General features: G+C 38.3%; 1 protein-coding gene across 2 annotated transcripts in view; it reads left to right on the top strand.

Moving 5' to 3' along the window:
• The window catches only part of MTHFD2L (methylenetetrahydrofolate dehydrogenase (NADP+ dependent) 2 like), a 103,359-nt gene extending 82,350 nt beyond the window's left edge, over window positions 1-21,009 (top strand). For both annotated transcript variants that reach the window (XM_079772709.1, XM_079772710.1), the window contains 2 exons: window positions 297-422; window positions 19,843-21,009. In XM_079772709.1, the coding sequence (XP_079628835.1) occupies window positions 297-422; window positions 19,843-19,955 (239 nt within the window). In that variant the 3' untranslated portion in view covers window positions 19,956-21,009. The remainder of the gene's footprint in view (window positions 1-296; window positions 423-19,842) is intronic.

Below are 21,009 nucleotides of genomic sequence, written 5' to 3'. Positions count from 1 at the left end.
TAAAGAAGGCTGCTCAAACAGGTACTCATTTGAAGAAGTCTGATAGGCGTTCTTAAAGGTGACAGGATAAATCCTGGCAGGGTGTTATCCACAGAAGCCCACGTTTCTTCTGCTTGGTCAGAAATGATCAGTACAGTTAGGAACACTTTTTGTTGTTGTTGTTTTAGGAAGAGTTTTTATTGTGTATTTTTTTTAAAGCCATGGCAACAAAAATATTAGATGTGTAAATCTTTTTTATACTCATCACCAATTTTAAGTCTTTTCTAGAGTGTTTTACAACTCTGTTTTGCTTCTAGGTATTCCAAAGCTGATCACATCTGATATGATTAAAGAAGGTGCTGCTGTAATTGATGTGGGTATCAACTATGTCCATGACCCAGTAACAGAAAAGATAAAATTAGTTGGAGATGTGGACTTTGAAGGTAATAAATTATATCATTCTTGATAAGTAAAGGTAAAGAAAGATTGTATTTTTCATGTTTTGATAGTAGAAAGAGAAAGTTTCTATTTGATGGTGGCAATATTACTAATCAGTGTAACTCCTTCCTCTGAGGGCAGCACGGTGAATAAGAGCGAAGTGCAGGTGGAGCTTATCAAACCGCACACGGCTGCCCTCCTGGGCTGTCACAGGCTCCCTGCATGGATGGAGCTCCCAGTCCAGCAAGCTGGCTCCAAGTGAACATGTGTGTCTGTGTGTATATGTGTGTGTGTTATGTGTATCTGTTGATCTCTTTAGGAAATGACCTCATTTCTTTATTTCACTTTTCATGTTCAGTCACTAATGTCAGATAGCAATAATTTATTTCAATGTCTCAACTTGAAAGAATGAGAATATATTTCAAGTCTTGACCCTATTGCCTATTTTTTTGCACTGTCATTTTGCTTCTTGATAACATTACAGTTACCCTGTGTTTATTGTAAAAATCACCACACACTTATGATGCATCCAGATGGCATAGACAGCACATGGTCACCAGCTTGAGGCAAGAAAAGCTGGGATGTTTTCAGTTCATAACCTTGACTGTGCTTGTGGGACAAACTTACCCAGCAGTTCACCACATCTTATAAGACCCTTCTCTTATAGGATAGTTTGTTGGCCTCATCATTTCCATGCATTCTTATGTTTAGCTAAGAATATCTTTTTGCTTATGAGGATAGTCTGAAAATAGTTTAAAATGAGCATTTGGGGTTGAGTGCATATGCTTAGTGCACTTCAGGTGGCAGACTGCTCCACTTGGTAGAATCTATTAAATTCAATTGTGGTTGTGTATCAAAGTATATAATGAAATAAAAAAGGGAAATGACATAGAGAAACAAGCTATGAAATGAACAGGAAAGAGCATTTGTCTGGGACTCTGAAGAGGTGCTTTTAGACCTGGTATTCTAACCCACTAACTTTGCAACCTCTCTGGGCATCGGTGTTATTATCAGTTAAATGATAGAATGGCTCCTTCTAGCTCTAATGCTTGGTATATTTTGTACATTCAACTGAGTGCTACCAAATGATTGTGTAAAACCCCATAAATGTTTGTACGGTCAGATTTTTCCGATTCTATCATAAAATACACCCATCTGATTGAAAAATCTCACTCTTGCTACATTGCTGGTTCATGGAGCTGGAAGACCTGGACTTAGTAAAGAAGGCCTTGCCATGTAGGCCATGACTCAGCCACCCAGAGGAGCAGGCAAGTGGTAGGTTTCGACATGTCGTTCTTCAGGTTGTTCTTTGGGACTTAACCTGAGGTGAGGGCTGATCCCTTGGCTGAGAAGGAGGAACTTTTAACTTGGGTTGTGACACAAAACTTATAAGGTAGTGTTTGGCTGCTAATTGCCACAGGGAAAGTGTGGCTGCCTTGTGAGTATTGGTGAAAGTTTCACTAGAACTATAGCCAAGATCAACAAAACGGATGTAGATAAAATCAAGTGCTGAAGGAAATTGTCCTTGCTGAAATCTTTGGCTTACTAATAAAGGAAACAGGACAACCAACGTCAAGTAGATTACTTTGATGGGAATACTTTTTTAAAGAATAATTTCATCAATGACCCTATTAGAGGAATATTAAAAGTATGTAAATAATTGCAAATTTAATGATTTATAAAGCCAGGAATCATTTTATCTATTTTATTTCTAAGAAAATCCAGATGCCTATTTGTAATCTTCATTATTAGATGTTTTAGCCTCAGTTTTGAATCACTCTGTCAAAAGAGTGATATTTTATAAGGCTCCCATTAACTATAGTTTTTGGAAGGAAACATAAAAACACCCTATTTGTTTTTTACTGTAATGTCAGGTTTTTGTTTTGTTGTAGTTATTATTTTCTCTAGAGCACATCTTTCTTCATCTATGAAAGTTTCCTGTTCTCAGTTTTCCTCTGCTTCATTCTCTTTTATCTTTCTCCTCCTTTTGAGCCCAGAATAGAATAGAATAACCCTTTCTAGGGTAATGGCATTGTATGGTGGTCAGGACTAAAGGTGACATTGAGAGAAACAATTGTCCATTTCTCCACCACTGCTCAAAAAATTCCCTACCACACCTCAGTCACAGATTTGCCAATATTCTTAAAGAGGTGACAGGAAAATCTAGCATAAAATTATATTGAGGGAAAAGAAAATATGAGAGGCTTTTCTACATGGGGCCACCATCTTGTATTTGTTCTTCATTTAGTAATAATAGTAGCTAGTGTTTGAGATACTTTCGATGTGCTAGGCACTGTTCTCATCCTCTTACATTAATTATTAATTTATTATGAACCCCATAACGTAGGTATTGTCACTATCCCCAGTTTACAGAGGCACACAGACCCTGGGCATCTTGCCTGAGATGACATAGTCATGTAGCACCATTTTTTTCAGAGCCAGACTCTTACAGTATCTACCCTTTATTGCAGGAGTGGGGGAACTTTTTTCTGCCAAGGGCCATTGGGATATTTATAACATTATTCGAGGGCCATACAAAATTATCAACTTAAAAATTAGCCTTCTATATTTGGTCAAACATTTAATTAATTCACCCCTAATGCCTTGGCAGGGCCAGGCCAAATGATTTCACAGGCTTTATACGGCCCACGGGCCAGACATTCCCCACCCTTGCTATATCTCCACTGTTTTGTACTTTACTTGGTTAATACACGAAGTCACTTTTTTATTTCACCCCCAGGATATGTATATATCAAGTTTCAAATGTGCCTGGACAATGCTTTGGTGTATAGCAGTCCTCAGTTTGCTTGGTTCTGATGTGCAGAGATTTCAGTTACCATAATTTAGCTACGTAACACCAGTCCCCCAGCAAAGAGGTCTGAATTTTAGTGGTATGTTAACTCTAATTGCATAAAGTGCAAACTTCACTGCTAGGTCCTTAGTCCAGAAAGTATTATGTAAATATCAAATGTGGGTTGTGACCAATCACATCACAAGTTTCTAAGTCTGTTGGTGATTGGCTCTGGCACATTCAGTTCAGATAATAAAGTGCACAGTTCTGTTGACTCCTTATCCCCCAGTGATAGACCTCATGACATTTTACAAACACAGATCATGGAAAGAGGGAATTGCCAGGAAAGAAATGAACAGTGATGATACTGAAGGGGAAATTTGAAATAGCTGATCAGGAGATATTGACAATGTCTCCATTTGCCGCTTAAAAGACTCTAGATATACAGCTAGAGGGATTTACTGAAGGCAAACTTATGGACATGTATAGAATGTCCCAGGACAGGTTAGGGGTGAGGCTGGGATGCCAGATAGATGGGGTAGCAACAGAGGGCAGGCCAACCGCAGCTGAATTGGGCCGTACTAGTTGATAGGTGGGCCACAGGATGGGAGTCTGCTTCGAATCCAGGGCCCCTGGCCTTGGGAGGTTGGGCTATCGCCACTGCCATAGTCCACAAAGTCCCCAGTAGTTGAGGCAGTGGTACACTAAGGCAGTCCAAGGCAAGGAGGCCTGGGTCATATTTTCAGGAACCAGGGACAAGTCTACAAAAAAGCCTTGGTTTCTATTCCAGGGCCCAGGGTTGCACAGGGCTCCCAAGACTTTGCATATCTCCTGGTTCAATACTAAGGTTCTTGTGCATATGCCTCCCTGGGTAGGGCAAGTAACCTGCTGTTAAAATACAGCCCATGGATATACCCAGAATGGGATTGCTGGATTAAATGGTAGTTGTATTTTTTGTGGGACCTCCATACTGTTTTTCATAGTGTCTATACCAATTTGCAATACCTCGGACAGTGCACAAGAGTTCCTTTTTCTTTACATCCTGGCCAACATTTACCCCTTGTCTTTTTGATAATGGGCATTCTAACAGGTGTGAGGTAATATCGCATTGTGGTTTTGATTTGCATTTCCCTGATGATTGATTATGTTAAGCATCTTTTTATGTTTCTGTTGGCCATTTGGATGCCTTCTTTGGAAAAATCTATTTGGCTTCTAGGCCCATTTTTTAATTGGATTGTTTGGTATTTCATTATTGACTTGTATGAGATCTTTTTATATTTTTGATATTAACCCCTTATCCATATGTGGTTTGCAAATATTTTCTCCTATTTTATCAGTTGCCTTTTAATTTTGTTGTTTATTTTTGCGGTGCAGGAACTGTTTAGTTTAATGTAATCCCACTTATTGAGTTTTGCTATTGTTACTTATACTTTTGGTGACATATTCAAGAAATCATTGCCAAGACCAATGTCAGTGAGTTTTTTTCCTATGTTTTCTTCTAGGAGTTTTGTGGTATCTTATGTTTAAATCTTTAATCTATTTTGAGTTAGTTTTTGTGAGTGTTGTGAGATAGAGTCCAGTTTCATTTTTCTGCATGTGGTTATCCACTTTTTCCAGCACCATTTATTGAAGAGACTGTCCTTTTCCTCTTGCGTATTCTTGGCTCTCTTGTCAAATATTAATTGACCCTTTATGTAGGGGTTTATTTCTGGGCTTTCTTTTCTGCTCCATTGGCCCCGTGTCTATTTTTATGCCAGTACTATATTGTTTTAATTCCTGTAGCTTTGTAGTTTGAAATCAGGAAGTGTGATGTATCCAGCTTTGTTCTTTGTTTTCAGGATTGCTTTGGCTACTTTGGGTCTTTTATGGTTCCATTCAAACTTTAGGATTGTTTTTTTCAATTTCTGTGGAAAACGCCATTGGAATTTTTTAGAGAGATTGCATTAAATCTATAGATGGCTTTGGGCAGTATGGACATTTTAGCAATACTACTTCTACCAATCCATGAGCATGAGCTATCTTTCCATTATTTGTGTCTTCTTCAATTTCCTTCATTAAAGTCATGTAGTTTTCACTGTGTAGATCTTTCATTTACTTGGTTAAATTTATTATTCAGTATTTTATTGTATTTGATACCATTGTAAATGGTATAGTTTTTTTATTTCATTTTCATATATTTCATTGTTATTGTACAGAAAAACAACATATTTCTATACTTCAGTTTATAATCCAGCCTTCCTATTTCTTGATATATATCCAAAGGAAATGAAAATAGGATATAGAAAAAATATCTGCACTAACATGTTTATTGCAGCCTTGTTCACAATAGCCAAGATATGGAAACACTCTAAGTGTCCCTCAATGGATGAATGAAATAAAGAAGATATGAGATAGATAATAGATAGATAGGGAGATAGCGATAGATAAAATGGAATATTATTCAGCCATGAGAAAGAAGGAAATCCTGCCATTTGTGACAATAGGGATGGAACCTGAGGTCATTATGCTTAGTGAGAGAAGCCAGAGAAAGATTAATACTGCATGATATCACTTATATGTAGAATCTTGAAAAGCTGAAATCATAGAAACAGAATAGAATGGTGGTTACTAGGGGCTGGAGGTAGGTGGATTTGGGAGATGTTAAGTGGTGTGAACCTGCAACTAGAAGATAAGTTTTGGAGATATAATACACAGCATAGTGACTTTAGTCAACAATACTGTATTATAAACTTCAAATTTGCTGAAAGACTAGATCTCAATTGTTCTCATCGCAAAAAAATAAATGATAATTATGTGCCACGATATAATTGCGATATGTAAATGTATTAAATCAATGGGTTGTACACCTTAAACTTACACAATGTTCTGTCTTAATTAAAAAACCCACACTGCCCTAACCAGTTTGGCTCAGTGGATAGGCCCGCAGACTGAATGGTCCCAGGTTCGATCCTGGTCAAGGGCATGTACCTTCGTTGTGGGCACATTCCCCAGTAGGGGGTGTGCAGGAGGCAGCTGATCGATGTTTCTCTCTCATCGATGTTTCTAACTATCCCTCTCCCTTTCTCTCTGTAAAAAATCAATAAAATATATTTTAAAAATATAAAAATTAAAAATTAAAAAAACCCCACACTGCACAGGATTTTAGCTTCATGCTGGGAAACAGTGGGGGCAGGGATAGGGACAGAGTCTGTCTCTCCTGGTTCTCTGCTCCTCAATGCCCTGTGTACCCTTTGGGGCCTCCTGTGAGGTTCTGTGTGCCACTACTGCAGGGCACCCTCTCATGGACAGTGCCCTCCTGGAGCTGGCTCACCTCACCCTTTAGGCCACAGGGGATAGAGGGATGCAGGACCAGCACCAGCTCAACTGAGCAGCGGGAAGATCCGTTTTCATGATGGAGTCTGTGCTTGCACTTGGGGAGGGATGTGTAGATGAAAAGGGGTGGTCCTAGAGAGGGAGAAAAAGAGGGTCATTAGCCCAGCTTCCCTGGAAAATGAGGGGGAAAGAGAAGGCCCAGACCCTGAGCTGGTCTGTCCGTCTACTCTCTGTCCTACAACTCGCTGTTTCTGAAACTGTACCAGAAATGAGACACCCCAAGCCTTGGAGGGGACACATAGCTGAGCCCACTCCTATTATCAGTTTCTTCCTGAACCATAATTCCCAACCCTACAGAGGCCCAGGGGCTTCTCTGACCTCTCACAACACCCCTTTGCATCTAGAGTTGAGGAGGACAATGGGAAGAGGAGGAGTTGCTCAGGCCCTCCCAGGAATCCCTGGAGGCCAGAGCGGGGCTTGGGACTGGGATACTGGAAAGGGTGGGAAGATGCTATGTGTCAGACATTGTTATAGGCACTTGGAATACAATAGTGACCTAAATAGGCAAATCCTTACCCACAGGTAGCTTACCTTCTATTGGAGGAGAAAAATAATAAATAAATATAAACATATTAATATAATATCTTAGGCAGTGTTTAATGTTACAAAAATTAAACAAAATAAGGGGGGTTAGAAAATTGTGGAGTGAGGTTGTTTAGAAAGGGTAGTCAGGGAAGGCTCACTGCTGACCTGAACAAAATGAGGGAGAGTGACATGTGGATATGTGGGAGAGGAACATGCCAGGCATCTGGAGCAGCAAGTGTATAGACCTTAAGGAGCAGCATGCCTGGTGGAGCTCAAGAGGTTGCAGCTGGGGTGCCATATCAAGTGGGGCCTATGGACCATGGAATGGAATTTGGATTTTCTAAGTGCAATGGAAAGCCATTGGAGGATTTTTTTTGGGGAAAAATAACAGTGGACATGTGTTTTAGCAGGATCACCCTGGCTACTGAATAGCAAATAGATGTTAGAGAAGTAAGGGTATAGATAGGGTACCTATTAGGAGGCTATTGTAATTATCCAAGTAAGAAATTATCCAAGGTGAGACTGGCAATCGATGAAGGTGTTACGACGTGGTTAGATGGTATTATAATTTAAAAGGAGAGTTAGAATGATTGGGTAAATGATTAGATATAAAAGAAAGAGAAGAATCAATTATGACTCTTAAGAATTTTCAAATACACAAGAGGGAAGGTGGCAATTCTAGAATCCTTTTGAGATGAGTCTGAAAGGATCAATGAATTTCACCTAAGTCTGTGTAATTACGTAAAGAGTTGGCAGAGGGAAAAGGGACTCTTTTCAGGTAGAGGGAACAGCAGATCAAAGGCAAGGAAGAAAAAATTACAAAAGTCTTTCATACTCAATAGTAGGCCCAGCATTGCATGTTAAATGAGTAAGGTATATTGTAACACTTGTGGTCAGAATAGCTGGAGCCTTACCTTGCATCCTTCTAAAGGATCTCCACTGGACAGGAAACCTCTCCTACAGCAAAAGGGACCCTATAATTTGGGACTCCATTTGGTCAGAATTATTCCTCAAATTTGAAACCCAATAGTAGAAACCTGAGGACAGAAGAAGATCTAATATTATGTAGAAGCCTAGTACTATTTTTCTGAGAAAGTACTAGAAACGGAACTAAAACACACCTGGAGTTCTCTTAAAGCAGTTTTTATCTATATTTTCTCTTATAGTTGCTTCTAGATGTCTTGTATATGCATAGTGCTCCACATTTGAAGCCTAAGAGTTACCTTTCACTCCAAGCTTTTTTTATATTATGACCAACCTTTCATAAAAGATTATGGAGTCAGGCTGACTGAGGTTTGAATCTTAGCTCTGTTGCTTAAAACAATTAGGCAAATCGCTTCACCTCTCTGAGACTTGATTTTATCATCTGAAAACTGAGGTAATAATACCTATCTTAAAAAGTTGTTTTGAAGATTAAATAAAATAATCACTTCACATGAGCTGATGTATGCAACTTGCTGAGCATATGGCTGGGAGAAAATGGTTTGTGTGTGTTTGTGTATGTCCACACTACTCACCTTTTCTCTCCATTCCCGCTATAGTACTAATCTAGAAATATATAACTTCACATTTCAGTTACCACCCTGCTCACCTTTACTTTTCTGGCCTCAGCTCTCTTCTGTGTAATTACATCAAGTCTGTTCTTTACCCAACAGTCACATGAATCAACTTTAAAGGACTCTTACTTATCCCCATCTTCTCCCAACCCCTAAGCAGATCTCATCTAACTTACTCATTTTGCTCTTAATCCTTTACTACCTTGAACTTTTACTTAGTTCTTCCCTGCTATACTTTATGCCTCTGTAAGGCAAACTTCTTGCCTTGCATTTCTTTTGTATCTCCACCCCACATCAGGTCCCAGTCATCTTAGTCAGATCATTGGTCATTCGTATGACCATCCTCTGCACTTATAAATGTCAAGTATTACTCTTACAGAGATAATTCTTTAAAGTTGCCTTAATAGCAACAAAACTCCTACTCAAGGTAACATCAAACAAAGTATTAATCTATAGCAACCCAGATCTAATAATGATACATACATTGAGTCATTTGTTGATTTACTCCACACATATTTCTCACCCAACACACCTTCAAGGTACCAGGCATAGTCCTTGCCTCACAGAACTTATATTCTCTAGATTACATGTTAAAACAAAGCTTATTTTGAAGTAGTTTTAGCACTATTTACTCCCAAGTGTGTGTTGTACAAGATGGAAAACTAAGAGCCTATTACCAAAATCTAAGGACATAAGACTCTTTTTTAACTATATCACTTTTATAGAACTGTTAATCTGTGATATTGTAAAAAAACAAACAAAAACAAATTAAAATTACTCCCTACCAACTCAGTTTTCAGTGTTAATCATTTTATTTGATGACTAGAGGCCTGGTGCATGGATTCATGCACCTGTAGGGTCCCTTGGCCTGGCCTGCACCCTCTTGTAATCTGGGACCCCCTCGGAGGATGTCAGAGAGACGGTTTCAGCCCGATCCCCTCAGGCCAGGCTGAGGGACCCCACCAGTGCATGAATCCATGCACTGGGCCTCTAGTATGCATATAAGATCTTTGGTTAATCTCTTCCCACCCTTCTCCCTTCCCCCTTCCCTCTGAGGTTCATCAGTCTGTTCCATGTTTTCATGCCTATGCATGCATTGAGCATCTGCTCCCTGGTGGTCATTGCGCATCATAAATACTGGCTGGTCAGCCAGTCAGGTGGTCGGCTGGTCACTTAGGCTTTTATATATATAAATATGTGTCTTAGTCAGTTTGGACTGATATAGTAAATTACCATAGACTGAGCAGCATAAACAACAAATTTTTATTTCTTATAGGTGGGGATGTTGGCTACCATAGTCAGTTGGTGGTGAGGACCCACATCTGGGTTACGACAGCTAACTTCTCATTCTATCCTCACATGGCACAAAGAGTGAGAGAGCTCTCTAGGGTTTTTGTTTTGTTTTTTTAAAAAAAGCATTAATCCCTTTCATGAGGGCTCCACCCTTATGGCCTAATCACCACACAAGACCCCAGCTCCTAATACCATCACATTGGAGATTAGGATTGCAACATATGAATTTTGGAGGGACACAAACATTCAGTCCATAATAATACAGTTGATCAGTTTGACTCAAAATATCAACTATTTATGGTAGATGATTACAATGTAGCCCAAAAGTCCAGCTTTGGTATAAGAGAAGACTTAATGCTTTAACCCAGAAGTGATCTTGTCCAATCATTTTGTTGATGAAAATTTGCAAATGCCTGTTAGAGACACTGTTACTAACACTGTGGTCATAGTACCCATATATAGGTCATTTCACAAAACAGGTAGAGCCACTGATAGTCACTACGAGATCCCTGTCATCAGTGAGCAAACCATCTCCATTGTTGCTCATTATGGACAAAATGCTCATTATGAAGTCTAGGTCTTTTTTTTAAAGAATAGTTTATTGATTTTTAGAAAGAGAGGGAGAGGAAGAGAGAGAAACATCAATGTGAGAGTGTGACATCATCCGGCTGCCTCTTGCATGCCCCCTACTGGGGATTGAGCCTGCAACCTGGGTATGTACCTTGAGCTAGAATTAAACCAGCAATCTTTTGATGCATGGGACAACACCCAACCAGCTGAGCCACACCTGCCAGCACAGTATAATGTATTTAACATTGATTGATATACTCTTACAGTGAAGAGTTAAAATTGAAGCACAAAAAGGGCATCCACAAGAACAAGAGAAGTACCTGATGCCCCTGGAGATCCTTTTATTCTTACACTTAATGATGAGATTTTTTTGAATTTTTTTTCTCATGGCCTCATATTAAAATACAAAGGTCAATGAGAGGGAAATTTTATGTTGTAGTATCTTTGGTTATGATAACTATTGAGATCAAGGCTCTGCCAGGGGATTTTGAGGATACTCCAAACAGACTATGTAGCTTACAGATTTTCTACTGTAGAATAGGAATATTCATTGGCTTGAAGGAAAGGGATTGAAGAGAATGATAGGGGTAAATGATGATTTTGTTTTTTTAAGAAAGTAATGAAAGGAAGATATTTTTAGTCATTTTGATAGAATACTAGAAATATCATAGCAGTGACCACTACTCCTGATTTCCAAAATAGAAACTGTCAATGATAGCCGACAGCATCCGTAGTCAGAGAGGAGGTTCCACTAGTGGATCATAGAGTTCATGAAAAGAAATTTTGAACTTCCATGGCATTACTGATTTGTTATTTGGCTCCACTGAATGCTTCTGTGTAGTATGAGCAGTATTTGTATATATTCACATCTGTGAAGCAGGTAACTAGATATATTCAATTTGATTTAATATAAAGAGAAAAGTAACTAAAGCAAGAAAAAAATGGCTTAGCCACCCTACACATACAGATAGCATGGGAACTAGGGGAAAGAAGTATTTGTAAGTACAGATCACCACCTAATAAGGCCAATACAATCTATATATATAAAAGCTTAAGCAACCATTCAACCGTTCGACCGGTAGCTATGACACACACTGTCCTTCAGGGGGTAGACGCTCAACACACAGGCATGGAAACATGGAACAGACTGATGAATCTCAGAGGGAAGGGGAAGTGGGGAGGGTGGGAAGAGATTAACCAAACATCTTATACACATACTAGAGGCCTGGTGCACGAATTCGTGCACCGGTGGGGTCTCTCAGCCTGGCCTGCGGGGATCGGGCCAAAACTGGCTCTCCAACATCCCCCGAGGGGTCCCGGATTGCGAGAGGGTGCAGGCCAGGCCAAGGGACCCCACTGGTGCATGGATCCGTGCACTGGGCCTCTAGTTGGTATATAAATGTGGATCAGAATGTCATACATTTGTACCCCATTAGGACATTAATCCTGCCAGTCCCATTACTGCACCACAGGGGCCATGATAATGAATGTCTTAATATATGTGGAAATCTTACAGAAACCCCAGGAATCAGGCAATCAGATAAATGCAAGAGAAAGCATAGTAAATTGCCTCGAGGGCACCTGATTTTTGTTGCCTTGCAAGAGTTCAGTGGTGAGCCATTCACTTGTCCAGGAGCTCTTTCCTCCCTCTGGCTTATCATGCTCTTAAGTGTCATTTTTATATCAACCACATGAGAAAGTGGAGTGGTTTCCATATTACCTCCTGAGTCATACTATTTCTCTAGACCTATGCCAGACAGGTTTTTCTGGTTGTTATTCATGCATTTCATTCTCCTGAAGCTTGTCTCCCCTTCACTATACTGGATATGTTTAAGAGGTCATGCCTTAAATGGCCTGCATTTAGAAGCATGGGAAAATTCTCCAAGCATTTAATTTAGACAATTACACATGTATACTAGGAGGCGGAAATTTACATGAGAGGAACAATAAATTTTTCTTCTGCTGTCTTGCCACAGGTAAGGAATCATTCCTTTTCCTTTTGGGGAAGGGAGTTGGTTTTCAAAGTGAGTTGCAGCATTGCTGGAAATCTGACATGGGCCAAAGAGTACTTCCTTCAAAGTGACAGAGAGCTGGGCAGAATACAAAGGGAAATGAAATGTTCCTATAGAAACTTGAGACATCAGTTCCTCTTCCTCCACCCAGAAATAGATGTATGAAGCACAAATATATTCTTTGACTTTGCCAGAATATACAAGTTGCAAATTGTATTAGCAAAATTAATTCTGTGAAGATACACCTGGAAATTCCATTATTTGGGACCTCTGGGGTACATCATGGGCTGATGCAGAAATGCACTATCTGCCTGAGAATCAGTGAGTTTTCTTAACAAAGCACTTTGGTGAAAGTTTGGATTATTAAGTCAGGCCCTGGGAACTTAGGAACATAAAGTTTCCAGAGAAAATGATGACATTGAACACATAAGCCAGAGACACCTGTCATGAAGCATGGGTTGTCAGTGCCAAAGGTTTATGATCACATACTTCTTCCTTTTTGTTATCAAAACTGTGGAAGGGCATTTTAATGTCCCTTATGTTTCTGTTAGTGTTTTTATGAGTAATATTTCTAAATCTTGTAACCATGTGTCACCCTGGATTTTGGAGGCACACATGTACACTGAACACCTAGTTTCTTCCACCATCCCTGCCATCACCTGAAATGAATAACATCTGCTCCTAAGCTATAGTTTTTGTCCTGACATTGAAAAGTGCTCGTCATCAAGTAAGAATAATAAAATGATGTCAAGCTAGTTTTTTCTTAATTTTTCCCTTTAGAAATCTGAAGTCAATAACATGAAAAAGAATAGCTGTCCACATTTTGGATAAAAAGGAACACAAAGATTAGATATATATTCCAGGCTGAAAAATGATTTCCTGAATAAAAATTTAATAACATACAAGAACCTGAAACTTAACAAAAATGCAGCAGCATGAATTTCTCCTTTATTTTAATTATCTTCTGAAAATTATTTAGTATTCATTTTTCTATTCAATTTCTCATCTTGCAAAACTTGCTATTATTAAATACTAGAGGCCTGGTGCACAGGTTCATGCACTGGTGGGGTCCCTCAGCCAGGCCTGCAGGGATCGGGCTGAAACCAGCTCTCCAACATTCCCTGAGAGACTCGGATTGCGAGAGGGGGCACAGGCCAGGGACCCAACTGGTGCACGATCGGGGCAGGAAGGGACCACGGGAGGGCTCCAGGTAGTGTCTGGCCCATCTCGCCCAGTCCTGATCTGCTGGACCCCAGCAGCAAGCTAACCTATGGGTCGGAGCATCTGCCCCCTGGTGGTTAGTGCACATCATAGTGACTGGTCGAATGGTTGAACAAACGGTTGAACGAATGGTCGGACACTTAGCATATTAGGCTTTTATTATATAGGATATAAATGATCAAATTAATTCACAAAAGACTTTCTTAAAAATGTATTTACCTTGAACACAGTAATACAGCTGTAGTAACTCCAGAGCCCTCACCTCAGGGTCATGCAGCCATTACCTCCTCTCAACTCCATCTCTTTCTACTCTCTTTTCACCGTATTCTTTGGTCACAATGAACTTCTTTCAGCTCTTCTATTGCATAAGATTCATTATGTCCAAACCTCCTTCACTTTTACTATTTGCTGTGTCTGCATTGCATTCACTCCTTCCTTACTCCCTCAGGCATCCACGAGATCTTGAAACTTTTCTGTCACTTTACAAATATTTCTCTGACCCCCATATCTGATTTCTGTTCCTCATTGAAGTGCTCATACAAGTGCCAGAACTTATTTCAATCTTAGCACATTTCACTTTATGTTGTTTTCCTCGTTCCCTCTACCCCAGATAATAATCTAACTTCATTAGAGAAAGGTGCAAACACAGAACAGGAGTTTAGTTTCCCATTTGATCTTATCCTGCCTCATAATATTTATAAATGTGTAACTACTTTAACCATTGCTCTTAATATCCAAAATGTCCCGCATTATCTGCGAGGCTCTACGTGAACTGGCCTTTCCTTGTCGTCTCTTGCAACTCTTCCCCTTCGCTCCTATGTGTCAACCATACGGGCCTTCCTGCAGTGTTTCCAAGAGTTCATGCTACCTTCCACATGCAAGAAGCTTCTTTCCACCTTCATCGCTAACATTGTTCCCTGACCAGGAGCACGGTCTACTCCTCACCTCTCCATTTCACTGGGAAAAGTTTGATTCATCAGATTTCTGAACCTGACATAGATAAACATGTGCATACAAAGCTCAGGCTCAGTGAAGTCTTCCTAACATTTACAATGCAGTGGACATGTCGTTTGTAGCACATTTCATAGCCTATTTAATTCATTGTATTTGTGATATGCATCTCCCAACGAGACTATAAGCTCTAAGGGACAGTGACTATGGCTGTTCTCCAGGAGGCTTTTGCTTTCTATCTGGGCTCATTTGTAGCATGTGTGGGAACAGCGAGTAATTGAGTCAGGAAAATAGGCAAGGGTTAGGAAATAATGCAAAACAGGATGCAGGGCCAGGCTATTAAAGACCTTAATTATCATGACAAAGAATTCATATTTTATTCTAGAGACAGTGAAGATTCACCCAATGTATATACACTGAAATGATCTAATCAGTGTTTTAAAGACTAAATCTGGCTGCCGGTTATATGGTTAATGTGGTAGAGACTGGAAACCAAGAGACTATTATAATAGACTATAAAAAATGACTACACGTATCTCCAATCTTCATATGAACATCCCATTGGCATTGTGACTTTACTATTCTTCCTATCCCAAGCCTTCAAATTTGAGTTTGACCATGTGAAATCTATAGAACTTACTTTGCAGGGTCTAAAGTTCACAGAGAGGTCATTCAAATTATTAAGTTAATTTGCCTTTCCTCAAAATAACTTTTTTTCAGGAACCTGCTTTAAACATGGCCACGTCATTTCCATCTAAATCTCATTCCTTAGAGCAAGTGCCATGCAGATAATAGGATTTGCTGATTGTTCTATTTGCCTAAGAGTTCCAGTGACTTTAAAATTATGTTGACTTTATGAAATTGAATTTAACCCTGGTTTTTATAATACCTGTTCATGAGTCTCTTATAAAAGAGCTGATAGCAATCAAGGTCTAACACCTGATTCTCATATAAACAGAACTTTGGGCATTTTCCTTAAAACACACTTATACTCCCTCACACCTAGACACACACACACAGGAAGTCTCTGAAGGAAATTACTACCTTAAAATGCTTCTGTATTTCTTTTCAATGGAGCATATAGAACACTTTTGCCCACACATTATAGGATTAATCTTTAAAAGCATCAACTTCTATAAGCAGGTATAAACCCTTGTCTGCCCTCAGGGAAAGACCGGCCAATAAAAGGTTATTCTGGAGAAGTAATGCTTGTTAACTTACTCTCTTGCACAAGTAATTGGGGAAGATGCTTTTCAGAGTACCAAACATGTATTGAACTTAACTTTTTCTCACATGACTAATTTTAGTCATAAACCACCTCTGATACTTTATAAACTCATCACTTAAGACAGCTATGAAATAGTTGTGCAAAATCATTAGACTAGAGAATTTTTTTAAGCATTGGCATCTGTACCCACTGGCATTTGCCCATGGTAATCCCTTACCTTTCCTGAGAAATCACTTACTTCCATATCCTAGTCCTTATGTAAATAGACAAAGAATGCAGTAAGACTAGCCAGCAGCACATCAATTTATGCAGAGGTGGGCAAAACTAGGTTTACAGCTGTGAGTATGAAAAACACTGAGTTTATTCTTGCATTACTATTTATTATTATATTATGTTCCATATAAACAACTGTAAACCTCCTTTGCCCATCTCTGTATTTCCTTCTCAGACATAGATTCCCATGAAAATCAAATCCAAAGGAATAAAGACCTTGTATATATTATAGTAGAGGTCCAGTGCACAAATTCATGCACGGGTGAGGTCTGCCCTCCCAGATCTGGCCGATTGGGCCAGCCAGGGGGTGGGGCCATGGGCAGTTGGCTGGCCAGCCCCACCCCCTGGTCAAACTTCGGTTGAACTCCCAGTTGAAATCCTGGTCAAGGGGATAATTTGCATATTAGCCTTTTATTATGTAGGATATGTATTTAACAAATTCATTACTGTCTGCCTTTTAGGACTATGTACAAATTTCATTTTCATATCTATTCACTTTATTTTAAAGATAAAATATATCTGAAACAAGTATTTGAATAACCAGGGGGTATTCACAGTGATATCATAAACTTCTGCCTAGATAATAATCTACAGGGCTCTGTTGTTGATAAATGCTTATGGATGTCCAGGGAAGCCCTACTCTGGTTCAGGTGAAAACTCATTACCCATCACATATTCTAATTCTGTGAGATGATAGGTAGGACAGGATAACTGTGTTAGTTTCTACCAATAAATTGTGGGAAAATGCAAAAAACAAGCTACACATTTTGGGCAGGTATTATTTCAGAAAACAGCTCATTTCCATTCCCTCTTTCTTCCCCACAAAGATCACTTTTTGAGCACAAGAATGCGATAGTAACCATGTTGTGGAAAATGTAAGTTGGTAAAGAAGGGTCATGACACCTAAGCAAACAAGTGGTTTATCTGACCTGACATCCAGGAAGAAAGCGACGCAGACCGCTAAGCCAGATGTGTAACTTGAAGAGTTAGATATAAGCCAAAGATGATAAGCTATGAGCACCTATAGTAAAAATGTAGGAAAATTGCTAGATTAGAACTTTTTCCTCTTGGTTTCTATTTTCAGAATGTCCTCCTAACCCTTGAGAAAGCAGTTTATTTTTGGCCTTTCTTGGGACTTTTCTATTTGCTCAGGTCATGGTAATACAGTTGTACTGGGAAGGGGTGGAATTATGCAATCATAGAATTTTTCAAACCTGGTTTTGAACAATGTCTCTACAGGAGAGTGGTAAGCCAGTGACTTCAGTGAACCACATTTTCCTCATCTATTAAAATCAAATAATAATTAAATATTATTAAGATAATGTATAGGAAGTTATTGGCAAGTAGTAGGGGCTCAATTGATAGTAGCTATGGTTATTTATTTTTTCAATATATTCATAATTTCAAGCCACTTTACTTTTCAAAGTTGAAAATTAAATTATGTAAAAATGATTACATACCCACAATAGATTCCCTGAGATAATAAATTATATCTACCTTTTCTTATTACTGATTTCAGAGAGGAAGGGAGAGAGAGAGAGAGAGATAGAAACATCGATGATGAGAGAGAATCATTGATCGGCTGCCTCCTGCATGCCCCACACTGGGGATTGAGCCCACAACTCGGGCATATGCCCTGACTGTAAATCAAACTGTGACCTCCTAGTTCATAGATTGATGCTCAACCATGCCAACCTGGCTTTTATCCATCTTTTGATTGTGAAATAAATCATTTTGTTTTCTATTGATTTAATTTGTATTTGATTATTAATTTACCATATTATTTAGTATTTTATTTTCATCTATTAATATTTCAAAGTTAGTATTTTACAAATCAATTATTTTATACACTTTCAGTGTAAATAGTAGTAGTAATCTATATAGTACATTTCTGCTAGAGAACTGCTAAAATATTTGAAGGCATTGCTTCTTCAATCATATAGAAAGGGTCTTGGGTGGCATTACTCATGTCATCAAGTCAGTTTATTAGAAAACAAAAAATGCAGTTTGTCAGCCTCAGGAAAAATAAGTAGTTTGAGTTTTCCAGGAAATTAGCTTGAAATAAATTGTTTTGATATTGCTTGCATCCAACCAACAGCATTGACATATTCCTGCAAATTGATTTTAGATTTTAAATTTCAAGGGCTATTTAGTTCACTTTATCAAAATGTAGTGAATACCTAACATGTGCGTGAAGTTCAAAGATTGAAAATGACAACCTCTACCACCACAAAGACTTGGTCTGCCTTCTAAGTCCTGGTGTCTGGTGCAGAGAACGACAGCACAGTGTAAATTCCATGACGGGGGTAGCTATAAAGTTCCTGGAAACGAAGAGTGGAGGTTCATGTTGGAGGGGTGAGATTTTGAGAAAAATTATAGCCAGGTGACATTTTATTGGCTTTTAAAGACTAATAAAGAGTTTCTTAGTTGGATATGGTAGAAGACTATTCCAGGTAGAAGGAATAGTGAGGCTATTTACAGCATGGCTCTGGACCTAGTCTAGGGCTTTTACAGCATAGGGTAGGATGGAAGTATGGCAAGGGAATGCTTCATATAAAGAGTCATTTTGGAAAACTAAAATATTATCTTCCAAATCACAATATTCTTATCTTTACTTCGTTACATATCATAAGAAGATTTATAATACACACCAGTTGGATTTTTTTGTGTGTGTGATGTCTTTAAACTTATTTGGACTTTTCTTCAAGTAATATTATTGCTTTGCTTTTCATATGATTTTAAAGAATTATTGCCACCTGATACTATACTTCAAATAAGGTAAATATAAATTTTATAAGCCATATTTCCAGAAGGCAATATAAATCTAACAAAAATAATACTTAAGATCTAGAAGACATCTGCTGATTTTGATTCATGTAGAAGCATATATGAGCCAACTTGTAAAAGGCTATACATCTAAATAGCATGTGTTTAATAATATCAGATTATGCATTAAAGAAGTATTCTTTCCACACTAGATATCATACACAGGAATGTTTGTCTAAGTGTGTGTGTGTGTGTGTGTGTGTGTGTTATAGCCTACTTTATTATAAAAATAATTTGAAGTTGTTTTGTTTTAGTTACATGTGTAAAGCAGAAAAATCTACTGTATTCTGTTAAGTTAATTAAATAAGGAGGCCAGTAGACTGAGGTGGCTCTAATGCCATGGCAGCCTGTGGAAGCAAACAGAAATCTAAGCTTTTCAATGAACTAACGTTATGAAGTACAAACCTAAAGACCACTAGTCACAAACATCCAGCTAGACTCAAAGCTCTCTCCTTCAATAACTTGCTGACTTTGCTTCCCCCTTTTCTCTATAAAGGTCTCTGCCCGATCACTTCATATGTCTGATTACTTTTTTCTATACCTGAAACTAATATAATATTGCATGTCTACTGTAATTGAAAAAATAAACACAGTTTTTTAAACAAAAAGCCTCTCCGGAGTTCTGTCAGTGGAGCTCTCCTAACCACTTCCAGTTTGGCGCTGCCCAATTGCAATCGATAAATGCTCAAATAAACCTAAAAATTTTTTTAGTGCCTCAGTTTATCTTTTAACAGTTCAGTATGTTTAAAAATATAAACTCCCCAGAAAAATGTAAAAGTGAAGAGTACTTTCTGTTTCCTCCATTAGCTGTAAAGAAGAAGGCTGGCTTCATCACTCCAGTTCCAGGAGGCGTGGGACCCATGACGGTGGCCATGCTTCTGAAGAACACACTCCTGGCAGCTAAAAAAGTCATTTACTAGGCCACATGAAAGAACGAAGCAAGCTGAAATCATGCTATTTATTTACTTGACAAGGGGGAAAATCCTTTATATTTTACTACAAAGCTATTTATTTCTACATTATATTTATTTTTTCATGGATGGAATCATTGTGGATCAGAGGATTCACACAACTTTATGCATTTCCTGCTAACAGATTTTGAGTTTTAGGGAAAAACAAACAAAACAATTCCAATGGAAACATTGGTAACATTTATTTTATGAATAATATTTGTTCATAATATTAAAACAATAAAGGGCTCATAATAAATAATATATTTTGACACAATTAAATATCACATGCCATATGTTTTCAACAAATGTTTTGTCAGCCAAATGGACACCCATGTAAAATGTAATTCAGGTTTTGCCATAAGCATGATCACTTTTTAAATATTTTAGTTCTATATCATATGCTAAAAAAGAACTAACTTGCTAAAAGAAAGATACATACAAAAAGTAAAATATTGATCTTATATATCTCCTAAATGCATCCTATAAGGCATCCTAATAGTAAATAATGTTCAATCAAGGAAAGAGAAATATACAAGGAGAACAAAAAATGCAGTGCTGCTTGGGAAGATAATGATTATATGAAATTATAAATGACTACTTGTTATAGTAAAAATGTAGTAAGAATGTACTAGGTTTACATGTAACTTCTTTGTTGTTCTAGAAAAATATGTAGACAGTGCCTTCTTTGAGGAATAATAGAAAATCCAAAAGCAAACAAATGCACAAAACAAAACTAAGGTGGTCTTTTCCCACAAAGATCAGGAAAAGATGACATATTATGAGTGAGGCCTTCATTAAAGAACAAATTATGATTTTTCACAAATGCAGAAATCAATTGGGAAAACACACAAACAATGTGCCAATGTTAAACATTAGAATATGACTAAAAATCTGTTTTCTTTCCCACAGTTCTACCCTCTTCTCTTACAGCATTTGGTTCTCAAAGTAGATGCCATGCTTCTAACACAATTTAAATTAGGAAATACATGTGACTCTCAGTTGAAGGTATCTTGAGACTGCT

This window comes from Cnephaeus nilssonii, assembly GCF_951640355.1.
Source record: "Cnephaeus nilssonii genome assembly, chromosome: 1".
NCBI classification, from domain to species: Eukaryota; Metazoa; Chordata; class Mammalia; order Chiroptera; family Vespertilionidae; genus Cnephaeus; species Cnephaeus nilssonii.
This window is presented reverse-complemented; position numbering and strand designations above follow the sequence as displayed.